Below are 17,072 nucleotides of genomic sequence, written 5' to 3' on the forward strand. Positions count from 1 at the left end.
AGCGGCAAACTGACACATTTACAAATCTACAACTCAAAATGTGTTAGTTTTTACCTAATAATTTCAGCTATAAAATCAATAAACGAGACTGACTAAAACAGGTTTGCCAGTTAAAATAAACTGCTTGTCTGTAAACTGTTTATTTAGCACTACACTGCAGAGGCTCAATAAGCACTAGAATGTCTGTTATTCTATACTACGCTCATAATATGGACACAACCTGAAGCTTAACGATCGTCACAGAACAATCTAGACATGGCTTTTGCTTCTGTCTGGGACTTTCCACCCAGCTGGCACCGCTGTGACCAGTCTGCTACAGTCTTGACAGTGACATGACCTCTAAACCACCTGCAGGGGCTAAAAGTGTTTTAAATGACAGTACAACACCACAGACAAACACCCCCATATACCAATGTAAATATGAACAAAGACGTCTGACCACACAGAGACAACTTTATTCAACAGTTCAGGTCTGGGAGCACATCCTGGTTCTGTTGCCTCAACCACACCAGAGAGCTGCTGTGGGAACCGCTCCACTGTCACATCCTGGAAGTAGCCATTGACCTGCAGCCAGGTGAGACATGGACATCCCCTTCATCTTGTGTAATTGGTGGGCTCTTCAACACTGAGGCTCCTGCATGTTGGGTCATGTTGAGGGAAGTGTGTCACACGGCCAAAATGTTGCAGTTGACGCTCCTTCACAATGCAAGTGATACTCCTCCTTTCAGTCTTCCCAATTAACCATTCTTTTCACAGAAAGTCATCCCAGGAGTACTCACGGATACTTTAACGAGAACCAGCAGCAAACACATCCAGTTGTCACCACAGGTCACTGGATGTCTAGGGGTGGGAATCAGTTCCAAATTTTTAATCCATTGGAATCCTATGTGTCAGATGTTAGTAATTCTTTTTATTAATGCCAGCATGTTTTTCTGACAGCTCCATGTTATAAACCCATGTGTCATAATTTCAGATGTAATGTCAGGATGTCAGACTCTGCATCCAGCAACCAGGAAAACAGCTACAGAGACACTAAAAACCTCTGCAGGCCTTCGTTTTTAAAGATAGAAAGTTCAGAAATTGGCAAGAGAAGCAACAAAGAATCAAACAGATAGAACCAAATCAAGTCTGTGAAAATGTACTGGTGCTGCACTTTGCCACACCCACAACACCACAGAACCCATGGGTCCTGAATGGTAACCACCAAGGTACACAACTGGTCTATTCCCACATCTCTAACGTAACCATCCATCTGTCACACCCAGGTGAAGCGTGGGTGTGTCCTTGGCCTTCTCCAGCCACTGGGGTCCACAACACTCAGGCATATGCTGGATCACACAGAAAAATGTGCCACATGTGGCCAAAATGTCAAAACCAATACGTCATCACAATGCAAGTCATAGTCCTCATCTTAGTCTCTCTAAGTAACTGCTCGTTTGACACAAAGTCATTCCAGAGGTACCCAAGGACATTAAGTTGTTGCTTTAGATCACTGATTCATGTCCAAGTTTCACAACTATGCAGTAAAACGGGAAGCACTTGGGACATTCATTCTCCAGCAAAGATATTGGTGTGTTATCAAACAAGCACACCCTCCGTCCAGAAGCTCATCTCTGCTTGCATCTTCTTCTAACCAGAAACATGAAATTTAGAGTAAACTTAAGTGAATTTAAGTGAACGCCTCTACAAGGTCAATAGTTTCACCATACAGATATACCACTAATGGCTGAGTCCAGGAAGTCATGAAAAGTCTCAATCTGACTCAACAGACAATTGTAAAATCCAGACACACCAATTTCCTACTCAATTCATGATTTGTTTTGTGCTGCAATCAGAGTATCCACTGATGCCACAAAGACCATAGGATCATCCAAAAAGTCAAAGCCAGTAAACCAACAAACGCAGTAAGCTGCTGGTTTCCCACTGCTACCCAGCACCCACTGTCCATGCAAACACTGAACAGTGCTGGAGCCAGAACCCATCCCTGATGAGCTCCAGAATGACCTGGCACAGACTCTGCCTCCATTCTGCACAAACTCTCAGAATGTTCCATAGAGCAGCCTGATTACAAATCAAATACTTTGTTAAACAGCACGAATTAACAGATGTTTCAAGGTCGCTGACAAAATGTCCTTACTCCTTTTTGAGCTGCAGCTGTAAAACAATGGATTTCAGAATGCAGTAAAGATGAAAATATTTCATGCTTTCGCCACACAGACAGAATCATTGTGCTTTTAGATCACCAAGGTAAAAGTTCACATGTGGAGAAAGGGTGCAGAATGTTTCCTGTCACCATAGCAGCCCTTGAAGGAGTAACACTAAGCAAAAATAAATACATTTTAATCCAAATTCTGCATTTAATAAAAACGGTGAGAATTTTAATGTAAATATTCACACAGTCTTCACTTTGGAAAATTATTTTCAGAATTTAACCCATTTTAGTAAGACAACTCTTTGCTATCTAATCACTCGCAGTGTTAAACATTCCCAAACACGCACAGTTCTGTGTATGTGCATGTGGACTCGGAGGAAATAGTGGAAAAACTGAGCACGAGAAAGTGATAGAGAGAAGTACTTTCTGAAGGAAAAAAGAACAGTGCAAAGAGGAAAGACAAACATTGTGAGGTAGATTAAGAATGCAATGTTGCGACAACGTTAGTGTGGTTCCCCATGTGGAACAGGGAAAGCCTCTATGAATATTTATTGATTTATTTCTCAGGCCTGTTTTTTTCCTCCATCAAGAGATCTGAAGGGAAAAAAGAGCATAAAATGTACTATAATAATGCCAGCTGTTCTACGGGCAAAGAAATTTAACACTTACCATTCTTGGTGGATGAATTTGATGCTGCCGGTGCAAACACACGGGTGGTACAGCGGTTTGTCCAGCGTCCCCTCGGAGCGGCAAACACGACAAATATCCGCTGCGCATAGACAGAAATGTTGATTAGCATTTGACTGACGTGACTTTATCAAGCCCAAGCACAGAAGGCAAGTTGGCAACAAACAATTTGACAAAAATCTGAGTTACTGCTTTAAAGTGAGAAAATGGGGTCAAACAGCTGTTGCACTTTCCCAGAACTCCACTGTCTCAGCTAGAATGCCAAAAATGAGAACTTGCACCCATCACAAGTTTAAACATTTTGTTTTCTCATACTAATTTTGATGCTTAAACTCAGGGTCTTAGCAGATACTGCACACGAAACATTTTCTCAAAAACGGTTAAATTCTGTATCATTTAGAACTTACATACCTGATTAGCTGATTGACAGAGACATGATACAACAACAGCCAATTATAGGCCAAGGGCCCAAAGCGGTTCCCTTGTACCTCTACAAAACCAGCCCCCCCAAGCCTCTGGAGTCAACAAACATGAATTTTAACATTAGCATCGAAAATACTGGGATGCAATCCAGGTTTATTTATTATTTGCTCATTAGTAAAAGTAAGTCTCTTCGGGTTCCCCCTCTTTCACTTGGGGTCCTCACAGCAGATCCAAGATGGATCTGCATGTTAAACTGGCACAAATGTAGAATAAAATAGAATAGAATAATTCTTTATTGTCCACCGATGTGGAAAATTGTCTTTGGCTCACCAGCACAAAAAAGACAGTCATAAAACATTCATACAAACACACGAATGAAACAAAAATAAGATACATAAAATACATGGAAGTAAAAGAAGAAATAGAATAAGACCTAGTAAGATGAATAAAACGTACAGTAAGATCTAATAAAATCAAATAAAACAGAAGTAAAGCAGTTCAGGTTTAATTTGTGGAGTGGTCACTTTTTTGAGTTCATTATGGTGACGGCATTTGGTATGAAAGATTTTTTGAAAGAACCTTTGGCCAGAGGAGCTCTGTAGCGCCTCCCAGACTTCAAGAGCTCAAACTGACAGGACAGAGGAGGAGAGCTGTCTGCCAGGACTCTCTCAGCTTTCCTCCTCATCCTGTCAGTGTAAATGTGGGCCAGAGTCTTCTGGGGTTTCCCACAATTTTCCCCGCCATTTTTACAATTCTATTTAATTTGTCCTTACATTTACAACTCAAGTGACCAAACCAAACACAAAGATGAAATGTTAAAATACTCTCAATATGTGCAGAATACACAAGCTCTAAATCTGCGGATTAACACCAAGACAACTCAATCTTCTGAGAAGACTGAGTCGCTGTGAACATTTCTTAAAGATAAAATCAGTGTTTTCAAAGAAGCTCAAGTGACTATCAAGAACTGTACCAAGATATTTAAAAGTTTCAACCGTTTCAACAAGCTGGCCATCGAGTGAAACTGGCTGTACGGTCAGTTCTTGCTTTGTGTGAAAAACAAGCTCCTTTGTCTTAGACACATAAATCAACATACTGATTTATTCTGCCTTACAGAAACCTGGTTACAGCAGGATGAATATGTTAGTTTAAATGAGTCAACACCCCCGAGTCACACTAACTGTCAGAATGCTCGTAGCACGGGCCGGGGCGGAGGATTAGCAGCAATCTTCCATTCCAGCTTATTAATTAATCAAAAACCCAGACAGAGCTTTAATTCATTTGAAAGCTTGACTCTTAGTCTTGTCCATCCAAATTGGAAGTCCCAAAAACCAGTTTTATTTGTTATTATCTATTGTCCACCTGGTCGTTACTGTGAGTTTCTCTGTGAATTTTCAGACCTTTGTCTGACTTAGTGCTTAGCTCAGATAAGATAATTATAGAGGGCGATTTTAACATCCACACAGATGCTGAGAATGACAGCCTCAACACTGCATTTAATCTATTATTAGACTCTATTGGCTTTGCTCAAAAAGTAAATGAGTCCACCCACCACTTTAATCATATCTTAGATCTTGTTCTGACTTATGGTATGGAAATAGAAGACTTAACAGTATTCCCTGAAAACTCCCTTCTGTCTGATCATTTCTTAATAACATTTACATTTACTCTGATGGACTACCCAGCAGTGGGGAATAAGTTTCATTACACTAGAAGTCTTTCAGAAAGCGCTGTAACTAGGTTTAAGGATATGATTCCTTCTTTATGTTCTCTAATGCCATATACCAACACAGTGCAGAGTAGCTACCTAAACTCTGTAAGTGAGATAGAGTATCTCGTCAATAGTTTTACATCCTCATTGAAGACAACTTTGGATGCTGTAGCTCCTCTAAAAAAGAGAGCTTTAAATCAGATGTGCCTGACTCCGTGGTATAACTCACAAACTCGTAGCTTAAAGCAGATAACCCGTAAGTTGGAGAGGAAATGGCGTCTCACTAATTTAGAAGATCTTCACTTAGCCTGGAAAAAGAGTCTGTTGCTCTATAAAAAAGCCCTCCGTAAAGCTAGGACATCTTTCTACTCATCACTAATTGAAGAAAATAAGAACAACCCCAGGTTTCTTTTCAGCACTGTAGCCAGGCTGACAAAGAGTCAGAGCTCTATTGAGCTGAGTATTCCATTAACTTTAACTAGTAATGACTTCATGACTTTCTTTGCTAACAAAATTTTAACTATTAGAGAAAAAATTACTCATAACCATCCCAAAGACGTATCGTTATCTTTGGCTGCTTTCAGTGATGCCGGTATTTGGTTAGACTCTTTCTCTCAGATTGTTCTGTCTGAGTTATTTTCATTAGTTACTTCATCCAAACCATCAACATGTTTATTAGACCCCATTCCTACCAGGCTGCTCAAGGAAGCCCTACCATTATTTAATGCTTCGATCTTAAATATGATCAATCTATCTTTGTTAGTTGGCTATGTACCACAGGCTTTTAAGGTGGCAGTAATTAAACCATTACTTAAAAAGCCATCACTTGACCCAGCTATCTTAGCTAATTATAGGCCAATCTCCAACCTTCCTTTTCTCTCAAAAATTCTTGAAAGGGTAGTTGTAAAACAGCTAACTGATCATCTGCAGAGGAATGGTCTATTTGAAGAGTTTCAGTCAGGTTTTAGAATTCATCATAGTACAGAAACAGCATTAGTGAAGGTTACAAATGATCTTCTTATGGCCTCGGACAGTGGACTCATCTCTGTGCTTGTTCTGTTAGACCTCAGTGCTGCTTTTGATACTGTTGACCATAAAATTTTATTACAGAGATTAGAGCATGCCATAGGTATTAAAGGCACTGCGCTGCGGTGGTTTGAATCATATTTGTCTAATAGATTACAATTTGTTCATGTAAATGGGGAATCTTCTTCACAGACTAAAGTTAATTATGGAGTTCCACAAGGTTCTGTGCTAGGACCAATTTTATTCACTTTATACATGCTTCCCTTAGGCAGTATTATTAGACGGTATTGCTTAAATTTTCATTGTTACGCAGATGATACCCAGCTTTATCTATCCATGAAGCCAGAGGACACACACCAATTAGCTAAACTGCAGGATTGTCTTACAGACATAAAGACATGGATGACCTCTAATTTCCTGCTTTTAAACTCAGATAAAACTGAAGTTATTGTACTTGGCCCCACAAATCTTAGAAACATGGTGTCTAACCAGATCCTTACTCTGGATGGCATTACCCTGACCTCTAGTAATACTGTGAGAAATCTTGGAGTCATTTTTGATCAGGATATGTCATTCAAAGCGCATATTAAACAAATATGTAGGACTGCTTTTTGCATTTACGCAATATCTCTAAAATCAGAAAGGTCTTGTCTCAGAGTGATGCTGAAAAACTAATTCATGCATTTATTTCCTCTAGGCTGGACTATTGTAATTCATTATTATCAGGTTGTCCTAAAAGTTCCCTAAAAAGCCTTCAGTTAATTCAAAATGCTGCAGCTAGAGTACTGACGGGGACTAGAAGGAGAGAGCATATCTCACCCATATTGGCCTCTCTTCACTGGCTTCCTGTTAATTCTAGAATAGAATTTAAAATTCTTCTTCTTACTTATAAGGTTTTGAATAATCAGGTCCCATCTTATCTTAGGGACCTCGTAGTACCATATCACCCCAATAGAGCGCTTCGCTCTCAGACTGCAGGCTTACTTGTAGTTCCTAGGGTTTGTAAGAGTAGAATGGGAGGCAGAGCCTTCAGCTTTCAGGCTCCTCTCCTGTGGAACCAGCTCCCAATTCAGATCAGGGAGACAGACACCCTCTCTACTTTTAAGATTAGGCTTAAAACTTTCCTTTTTGCTAAAGCTTATAGTTAGGACTGGATCAATTGACCCTGAACCATCCCTTAGTTATGCTGCTATAGACGTAGACTGCTGGGGGGTTCCCATGATGCACTGTTTCTTTCTCTTTTTGCTCTGTATGCACCACTCTGCATTTAATCATTAGTGATCGATCTCTGCTCCCCTCCACAGCATGTCTTTTTCCTGGTTCTCTCCCTCAGCCCCAACCAGTCCCAGCAGAAGACTGCCCTTCCCTGAGCCTGGTTCTGCTGGAGGTTTCTTCCTGTTAAAAGGGAGTTTTTCCTTCCCACTGTAGCCAAGTGCTTGCTCACAGGGGGTCGTTTTGACCGTTGGGGTTTTACATAATTATTGTATGGCCTTGCCTTACAATATAAAGCGCCTTGGGGCAACTGTTTGTTGTGATTTGGCGCTATATAAAAAAATTGAGACACCAAGCTTCAAGAGCCTTAATGTGAGCGAGATAGGAGGCTTCGCCAGAGGAGTCACACTTCTGTAGCAGGCCGACTAGGGCCATGTCATCCGCGTATTTAATCAGTTTAAAGTTTGTGTCATTAACTGCAAATTCGTTTGTAAAAAGAGAGAAGAGCAGAGGTGAAAGAACGCTACCCTGTGGGCAGCCAGTGCTTATGATGAGCTCTCCTGATAGAACGTTGTTAGCACAAACTCTTTGAGGGTGACAAGACAGAAAGTCTCTGATCCAGAGCATCAGGCCCTTTTCAACATTTAAATCAGCCAGCCTTTTCAGAAGAATATGTCATTTCATAGAATTAAAAGCTGCACTGAAGTCTACAAACAAAACCCGAGCATATGCTTTAGCAAGTGAAAGCTGCTTTGAGATCATGTCCAGCAAGATCAATCCGGCATCATCAGTACCTCTGTCCCTCTTATAGGCAAACTGCAGAGGGTCTAGTTCACTGACCACTGTGGTGGTCAGGACGTCAACTAAAACTCTCTCCATAGTTTTACATAATATGGAGGTTATGGCAATGGGCCGAAAATCTTCAAGTTTGCTTGCCACTGGCTTTTTTGGTATAGGCCTTATTATGGAGAATTTCCAAGATTTGGGCACTCCTGTGACAAGAAGGGAATTAAAAAATCTGGAAAAGACTCCTTTTAATTGAGGAGCACAGTCTTTGAGTAGACGGGCTTTCAGGCCATCTGGGCCAGTGGCTTTGTTTGGCTTCAGTTTAGAAAGACTTTTAGCCACGTCATCCTCAGTGATGGCTGTGGGAGCTCCTGCTGGAAGATTTTTATAGATCTCATCACATTCCTGTTTATCATCCACTCTATCAAATCTACAGAAGAAACGGTTTAACTCATCAACAAAACATTAATTAATGGTTGTAAGAGCATCACATTTCTTACTGGATTTGCCCATCAGTGTATTTAGACCTTCCCAGGCTTGTTTTATATTGCCACTGAAAAATTTACTTTCTACTTTATTCTTGTACTCAATTTTTGCCTTAAATATATTCCCTCTCAGCTGTTTCCTTTTTTCCTCCATTAAGTGCACATTACCAGAGCAGAAGCCTGCCTTCTTTTCATTAAGACAGATTTTCAATTGTTTGGACACCCAGGGTTTGTTATTTGGGAATATTTTCACAGTTTTAGTCTCTGACACATTATCCTCACAGAACTTAATATAAGATGTGATGGTGTCAGTGAGTTCTTCTCCATCCAGACAGGATTCAAAGAAAATGTCCCAGTTTGTTTCATCAAAACAGTCTCTGAGTTGCTCTTTGCTTTCCTCGGACCACACCTGTACCTGCTTATTAACTGTTTTAATTCTTTTGACCACAGCTTTGTATTTAGGCAAAAGATGAATCACATTGTGGTCAGATTTTCCAAGAGGCGGTCTGCATACCGCTTTATAAGCCTCTGGGATGTTGCCATAGCAACGGTCAAGCGTGCGATACAGACGTGTAGGACAGTCTACATATTGCTGTAGAGTGGGCAGGTGGTCAGACAGACTGCAGGAGTTAAAGTCACCCAGAATGAAAACGGGCTGGTCAGCAGAGTGGGTGAGTGCATTATTATAGCTCTCTGCTATTCTCTCTCCTGCTGCGTCGTCATCTGGACCGGGCACGTATACGAGAATGAGAGTGATCTGTCCGAACTCCCGCGGAAGATAATAGGGTCTAAAAGATACAGTCAGTATCTCATAGTCAGGTGTGCATACTTGCTCTCGTATGCTGTATGGAGTGGCCCAGCTGTTATCCACAAACAAACACAGACCCCCTACGATGGATTTGTGCGCAGTGCGCGCGTCCCTGTCCGCTCTGACAGCGGTGTAGCCTGACAGGCTCGGTGTATTGTGATGATCTTTAAGCCATGTTTCCGTCAAACACACAAGATTACTCTGTCTAAATTCACTGTCATGCTTGGCTCTCAGCACAAGTTCATCGAGTTTATTGCTTACCGAGCGGACGTTAGACAGAGTGATGACAGGCAGCGGGAATCTGCTGCGGTGTCTCCAGAGTCGGTGCCTCACGCCTCCCCTGGAGCCACGCTTTTTCCTCTTCCCCAGACATTTAAGAGGCCGTCGGATTTCCTGACAGTCCACAGGTAGACAAACTGAAGGAACCCCACCAGGTGAGTGAAGTGACAAAAGATGCTCTCTGGTGTAAGTAAGGAAGCTTTGCCGGCTTGTGAGGCAGCTCCCGTGCGCAAATGCTGATAGGCAGAAAATGATCCACAGCAGTGCGATTTTCATTGGGACGATAAAGTGCAAAGTGCAGTGAAGTTCTGACAGGTCACATCCACATTAAACCAATGAACTGCTTAAAAAAAAATACGTTAAAACAAATTTAATAACGCTAACAGACAAACAGTGAAACAAACAGTGAGCGCAGGGTCAGCAGCAGGCCGCGCCCCAGGATTTTACACCAGATACTGTTCTGATGCAACTCCACATTACATAGGGAGTGGGCGGGGCTGGCCTTGAACAGAGAACCTTCCACAGTGTAAACAAGAGCATTTAAGTGCTTGGTCACCAGCCCTGACCATGAAGGAACTTCATATATATATATATATATATATATATATATATATATATATGGGTGATTCTTTAACTACGGGCACTATTGGCCTTGTAAATGTAATTTCCACCACACCATTGCCTTACAATATAAAGTGCCTTGGGGCAACTGTTTGTTGTGATTTGGCGCTATATACATGTGCTCTGATGTCACTGTTTATCTCCATAGAAACTACCCAAACAATCTTTCATACAAACTGTTTAGGGACATTACAGTGTTGTGGTGGAAATTACGGCAATAGTAATCACAACAGTTGTATGACATTGAATACCCCAATTATGTTTTGATTATTTTACTGATATTTTATTCAGAGATATTTTAAAACATTAGAAAAAACGTTTCTTTACCATTCATTTTTATCATTGAAGATCAAAAGTCTGGGTGTGGGACAAGCACAAAACGGCAATATTTGCATATAATGATGCTGAAAAAAGGTGAAAAAGTCATCATAGACTACTAGAACAAATTTCTTAACACACTTTCATTGTAAAGAACTATAAAAGTGTTAAATTTCCCCTTTTTTCTGTTTTTCATACAATATGATCAAAGGACATAATAAGTGCCCGTGGTCTAAGAATCACCCATACACACACACACACACACTCCACTTTCATCCTTTCGATACATGTATTTTTAAGTATACACATTTAAATGAATGTAAAGTCTTAATTTTGACTGTAGTGTCTTAAAAACTTGCTTTGGAAAATTGTGCGTTTGACAAGCTTTTATCTGACAGACTGAATGCCAAAATCCAAAGTTTTCTGACAAAGCTAGATGCTCATTAATACAACATAAAATTGTGTTTGCAAAAGTGAACATTTACGATTTGGGGATGCCCTCATTAAAGTATTTACAACATGAATTACATCCTGATATTTAATGCCAACATTAGAATTAATAGTTTTTAGATCCAGAGGTGGGGGGGGGGGGGAGCAATTTTGTTAAGGGACCCACTTGTGGATCATGGCCCGTTGATTACCAACAAGTTACTTATGTTCGCTTTTTAAAAAGTGAACAGGCCTACTCTGGTTTATTTTACTATGTGTGTACTTAGTACTAAATAAATTCAGTCAATTAGTACTAAATAAATTCAACCAATACTATTTTCTTTGCTCCTATCTGACAGTAAACTGAATATCTGCGGGTTGTGGACAAAAACGGGACATTTGAAGACATCGTCTCTCGGGTTCTGGATAACACTGATCAATATTTTTTGGCATTTCATGGTCCAAACAACTTATCGATGATTTTCCACGTATAATCGATTATGAAAATAATCTTGCAGCCCTATCACTTATTTTGGAAGGGGAAAAAAAACTATTTCTTTAATCTGCTCGAACGCACGTTTTCATATTATACTAACAGTATTTTGCTTTGTTTTTTTAGCAGCCTACTTTTTTTATATCATGAACTGGAGGCTCGGCTAGGTGAAGCTAACGCAGGCCTGAAGCTAACGTTCAAGCATTTCTTCGTTTCTTTACCTTCGTCGGCAACATCCATGTCGTGGTTTGGGTGCAGGTCACCGTTTTATTCAGGGATTCGATCTGAATTCGACCCATCCACGGACCACAGCGGATCCTTTAGCCAGCTAGCTTAGCCTAGCCTAGTTAAACTATAGTATCTTGACGGCTGACGTGCATTAAACCCAAAAATGGTTTCCCTCAAAGGTAATGTTTGGTCGCGTTTGCTCACAGCCACAGAAAAAAGGCCATCGACACAAGATCCTGTCGGTGTTTTCGCATTAAAACGGTATTAAAAGCGAGTTAACGCATAGATTTTTGCCGTAATGACCTGTAACATTCACTCATTACGTAGCGAACTGAGGGGTGCTCAGCTTCTTCTTCTGTCCAGTTTATTGGCTGTTTGCAAACTGACACAGTGCATTACCGCCACCAACTGTTGGAGTGTAGAGCATTCATGGAGTTGGACACTTTCCATTTCCGAATCAAAATCGAAAAAGTTTATTTTTATTTTATTAAATGATGGCCACAGTGTAAATAAGTCTCGTACGTTTTGTGTTATCCTCGAAATTTACATGTACCTGTTTGAATATGTTGTGTTTTTACATTTTGTATTTTATGTACTTGTTGAATTTCCAAATCAAATCAAAGTAGAGATGGATGGATGGATGGATGGATTAAATCTGTTTTTGTCTGAATGCTCAGCTCAGATTCTAGCTGTTTTGTAGAGGTGGCCGGATCGATCCCAATATTGATAATATCGATACCAACGCTGGTACTGATATTTAATGATCCTTGTGTAAAACGATCGATACTCAAGCTTTTTTTTTCTCTCCCGCATGCACTGACTGCTGCGCACGCAAATTAATCAAAGTCTACTCTCTGTCTGTAAGAGCGGCACTGTGCTGTGTCACACAACACAGAGCAGCACACCCTCCCCCCTCTGGTCTTTTGTTGTTGCGCCGTCACGTGGCTCAGCGGCGCCAGCCTTCAGCCATGCAAGTAGACGCAGCCTGGCCCGCCCACTCAGTGCTCTACTCGAGTCAGCCCTCTGCCTCAGGAGATTTTGTTTTAAGTTGTGTTGAGTGATATTTTTTAAAACAAAAAGGTTGATTGTGACAATAAAGTATTTTGTTGTCACGTACAATGTTTGGTGAAATTCTATCCTAGGGCTTTTGGATCTTTTGGATCTATGAAGCTTAAATATGAAAAAGTATCGGTATTCGTATTGGTATCGATATCGGCGATACTGGGCCTGTAATTACTTGGTATCGGATCAATACCAAAGTTCCTGGTATCGACCACCTTTACTGTTTTGTTCTGTGACTTCAGATGGTTCATTATTTCTCCCCCACCCCAATCATCTTTCACCCTGATCCGATGAAATCGCTCAGTTCTCGGTCCAAAAAAGAAAACTAAATAATCGACACGAGGTGTGCTTTCAGGGTGGTGCTGTCAGGTGACAGCCGTTGTTCAACTAAACAAGTCAGCAGGAGGAAAAATAATACACAGGCACACACACAAAAGCCCAAACTAATCTATAAAATCACATCTCAAGTCATTATCAAAGAGAAATGATGAGGAAAGATTGAGTAGCTATGCAACAACTGCCTTTAGAGTGTGTGTGTGTGTGTGTGTGTGTGTGTGTGTGTGTGTGTGTGTGTGTGTGTGTGTGTGTGTGTGTGTGTGTGTGTGTGTGTGTGTGTGTGTGTGTGTGTGTGTGTGTGTGTGTGTGTGTGCGTGCGTGCATGTATGTGACATAAGGCTTGCAGTGTGTTTGAGGCTTAATAATACAATAATTCTTTCTGGGTCAGTCATGCATCAGACAAGTGGTGTGAGTGGGTCTGATACCACTGCAGTGTGTGAAAGTGAAGTGTGAGATGAAGTTGATGTTCCAGTGCCAAAAATTATGTTTTTTTTTCCTGAAATATTCCTTTCCACACTCACTCCCTTTCAACTCACATGCTCTGCTGGGTGCTATGCATTACTATAGCAACCAATGTGGCTAACATAGAAAATGATGATTGCCACATGGACACACAGATCAGATCTAATCATTTGCTATATATAATGTGGACAATCACTGAGATCAGATTTTAACCAGATATGCAAAAGTCTGATTTGAACTGGTAGTCTGAACAAAGTCTAAGCCCATAACGTATAAACTGTGTATACATTTATCATATACAGGGATGTCATTCATGTGCAGGGTCACCATGTTTCATTGGGAATTTTTGATCAGTTGACAAGTTAGGTACTTTAGTTTAAAGGTTTGTCTGGTATTTATGATATTTAATATAAATTTTCCCAAAATGTTGGTGTATGGTATGTCATTTAAATGAGTTAGATCTGGGAAGATATAAATTGTTTTTCATTTGTGTTCAAGGAGTCAGAGGGTCTGGGGCTCACCAGAAATCAGGACATCCACCGATTACACAAAGATCACAGCATCACATGTGCAAAGTTTAGGAACTCTTTCCTTGCCAAAAAAAGGCACTGAAGCCACAGGCTTCCATAACTCGACCCAACACCCAGCAGTCCACGTAAGTACTGATCCAGAACACTGGGGGGGAAGTCAGAAATTGATATTTTGTGTAGGGTTTCATCATTATTGAAATCACCAAATCTTAGAGAGATGAAGTTTTTGATTTTTGGGAAAAAGTCTGGATGCACACACACACATGCTTAACAGGATGAACTGACTCTGAATTAATTAAACTAACTCACAATATAGTAAGTCCCTTTGGCTGCTCCCTTGTTTGTACTCGGGGTCACCACAGCAAATCCAAGGTGGATCTACATGTTGAATTGGCACAGGTTTTACGCCGGATGCCCTTCCTGACGCAACTTCACGTTACATGGAGAAATGTGGCAGGGGTGGGATTTGAACCCGGAGCCTTCTGAACTGAAACCAAGCGCATTAACCAAATTAAACTAACTCACAATATCAGAGTAAAATCAACTCAGATTTCAGACAGAGACAGTTTTTGTTGAGCTCTCTCTCTCTCTTTCGTCATCCATGTTAAACAGCGACATCTACTGGATATTTTCAGAATACACCACAGATCGCGTACAGCACTGGTTAAGTCATTAAACATGGAATAAAGTATCAGTAACCCGGTAAGTTTTATTGTTTTTAAAACACAATTTATTGGTTTTGTACAAAATCTTAAAACGTTGAATTTGCAGTTGACAACTGTGTTTGTTAAAGTCGATTTAATGATAAAAGGTGAACAATATATATTTTTGTGTACCGCAGCACTGCGTTCATAAAATTAGTCAGTAGAATGACGTGTTTTCTTCAATAAACGCAAGTTTTACGAAGATAGTAAGACAATTGTAAGATTTATTCATATATTATTATAAATATAAACATATTTAGTAGTTTATTTGTCTTGAAGTTCTTTGGAAAAGCATAGGCGCAGTTAAAGCGCCTGTCTAGTAAACAGGAGATCCTGGGTTCGAATCCCAGCGGTGCCTTTTACAAGTTAAGGCGATACACTTGAATATATTGCGTAATCTGTATCTTGATCCTGCCAGTTACTTTGAAAAAGTAATCCAATTACTGATTACTCCTTGAAAAAGTAACTTAGTTACTTTACTGATTACTCAATTGTAAAAGTAACTAAGTTAGATTACTAGTTACTTTTTTAGTTACTTTTCCCAGCTGCCGACAACAACCCTCTGCCACCTCAACATGACAATGATACCTGTTTTGCCAAAAGTTATTTTATAGTCACCCTTTCTTGACTTCAATGAAAATAAATACTTGTTTTATAAAAAGTAAAATAAAGACCTCTTTCTTGACCTCATATTTAACTGTTGACAGCACTGTAACAGTAAAACTTGCAATTTCGAACCTACATTGTTTATAAATGTAACTATTAAATTCATTCTAGCATTTTTCTAACGTTTAAATTCTCTCTAAATATTTTACTTGTCGAAATTAATATTATTTTAAGTAGTATTAGTAGTTGTAGTAAAAAAAGGCTTCAAAACTGGACCTTTAATCTAGGGGTGTTGTGGGGGGAGCACATCCCTCCCCCACGCCCCCATTCCATCTGGATTCGCCCCTACTTTGGCGTTTGAGCACAAAGAATGGATAACATTTATTTATGCAGAAAACATGACCAGATTTACAGGTAAAGAGTGAAGTAACGCGTTACCGGCATCACTGGATCCTGCAGACCAATAATCGAAACGTTATCACACGCTTTATCTGCATATAACCACCTACCTCAACCAATAGTGCAGCAGATAACAGAATATTGACAGTGAAATCATTCAAATGGTGATGCAAGCACCAAATCTGTCAGAAGTTACTCCAATTTTGTTAAAAAGTGATGCAAATTATTGGTTGAGTAAATAGTTTACACCTTGTGTCATCCTTAGTTATCATGTTACAGGGTAACATATGTCACGTCGTAGAATCCAATGGACGTCGACATTGTTTGCCCTTTACTTTGGAGACAAAGCATTCAACACAGTCAAAAGTATTTCATTTATTAATCCTATTAGCTCAACCAATAATATGCACTACTTTTTCTTTTTACAAAAATTGGAGTAACTTTAAATTTGGACCCCTGTACAAACTGAAGCTGACCTTTGTCACCATTCTTGCTGTTTTTACCCCATAACATTCAGTTGTATATAGTCCAACCTATACCTTTTTGGACTCTTTATGATCAAATAATGTGGTATAGTTTTCAATATGACTGGAGCATTTTTAATTTTTGACCCCTGTGTAATTCCTCAATTGACCCCTACCTGGCTATTGAAAATTCAAGTGGCCAGTGGTTTTTTTTCCCCAAAAGAATAATGTCTAAGGAGTATTTGTGCTGAATTTGGTGCTTGCTTCACCATTTGAACGATTGTTTCAGTTATCTGCTGCACTGCCACGGAAACAGTCTTTGTATTTATCGGTGTTTCCTGGTAAATTGTTCAACGACATCTTCTGACCACCTGTTCAGTGCTGGCATGGACTGGGTAGTGGGTCTGGATGCAGAGAAATGTAGATTACTTATATAGCCCCTTTCAAGATAAAATCACAAAGTGCTTTACAAGGATGACATGACAAGACCCCCGACGACTTCGTGAGCAGCCTTGCAGCCGCATTCTGAACCACTTCTAAACGATCCAGAGAACTTACTGAGGCTAAAGAACAGTGAATTACAGTAGTCCAGATGTGACAAACTAAAAGCCTGGATAATCATTTCCAAATCTGCTTGAGACACGTATTTAATGCAATTTTCTGTAAATGGAATGTTTGCATAAGATATCTAACATGAGTATTAAAATTGAGAACACGGTCAATTGCTGCCTTTGTTAGGCAAGAAAGGTTTGGGGATCACGCTGGTCTTTGTGGAGTCAATGGATGTCTTGAAGAATCCTTGGATGCCCTGTAATGACTGCCAAGTGAACACGAGGAGTATCATTTGCAGT

General features: G+C 40.1%; 1 protein-coding gene across 1 annotated transcript in view; it reads right to left on the bottom strand.

The window, feature by feature from the left end:
* Nucleotides 1-11,997, bottom strand: part of march6 (membrane-associated ring finger (C3HC4) 6) — a 38,365-nt gene extending 26,368 nt beyond the window's left edge. Inside the window, exons 1-2 of the mRNA XM_034159495.1 lie at nt 11,652-11,997; nt 2,822-2,921 (exon numbers count right to left, since the gene is read on the bottom strand). Coding sequence (XP_034015386.1) covers nt 2,822-2,921; nt 11,652-11,670 — 119 coding nt within the window. The 5' untranslated portion in view covers nt 11,671-11,997. The remainder of the gene's footprint in view (nt 1-2,821; nt 2,922-11,651) is intronic.
* Between the last annotated feature and the right edge of the window lie 5,075 nt (nt 11,998-17,072).

Source organism: Thalassophryne amazonica, chromosome 1 (genome assembly GCF_902500255.1).
Source record: "Thalassophryne amazonica chromosome 1, fThaAma1.1, whole genome shotgun sequence".
In the NCBI taxonomy this organism is placed as follows: Eukaryota; Metazoa; Chordata; class Actinopteri; order Batrachoidiformes; family Batrachoididae; genus Thalassophryne; species Thalassophryne amazonica.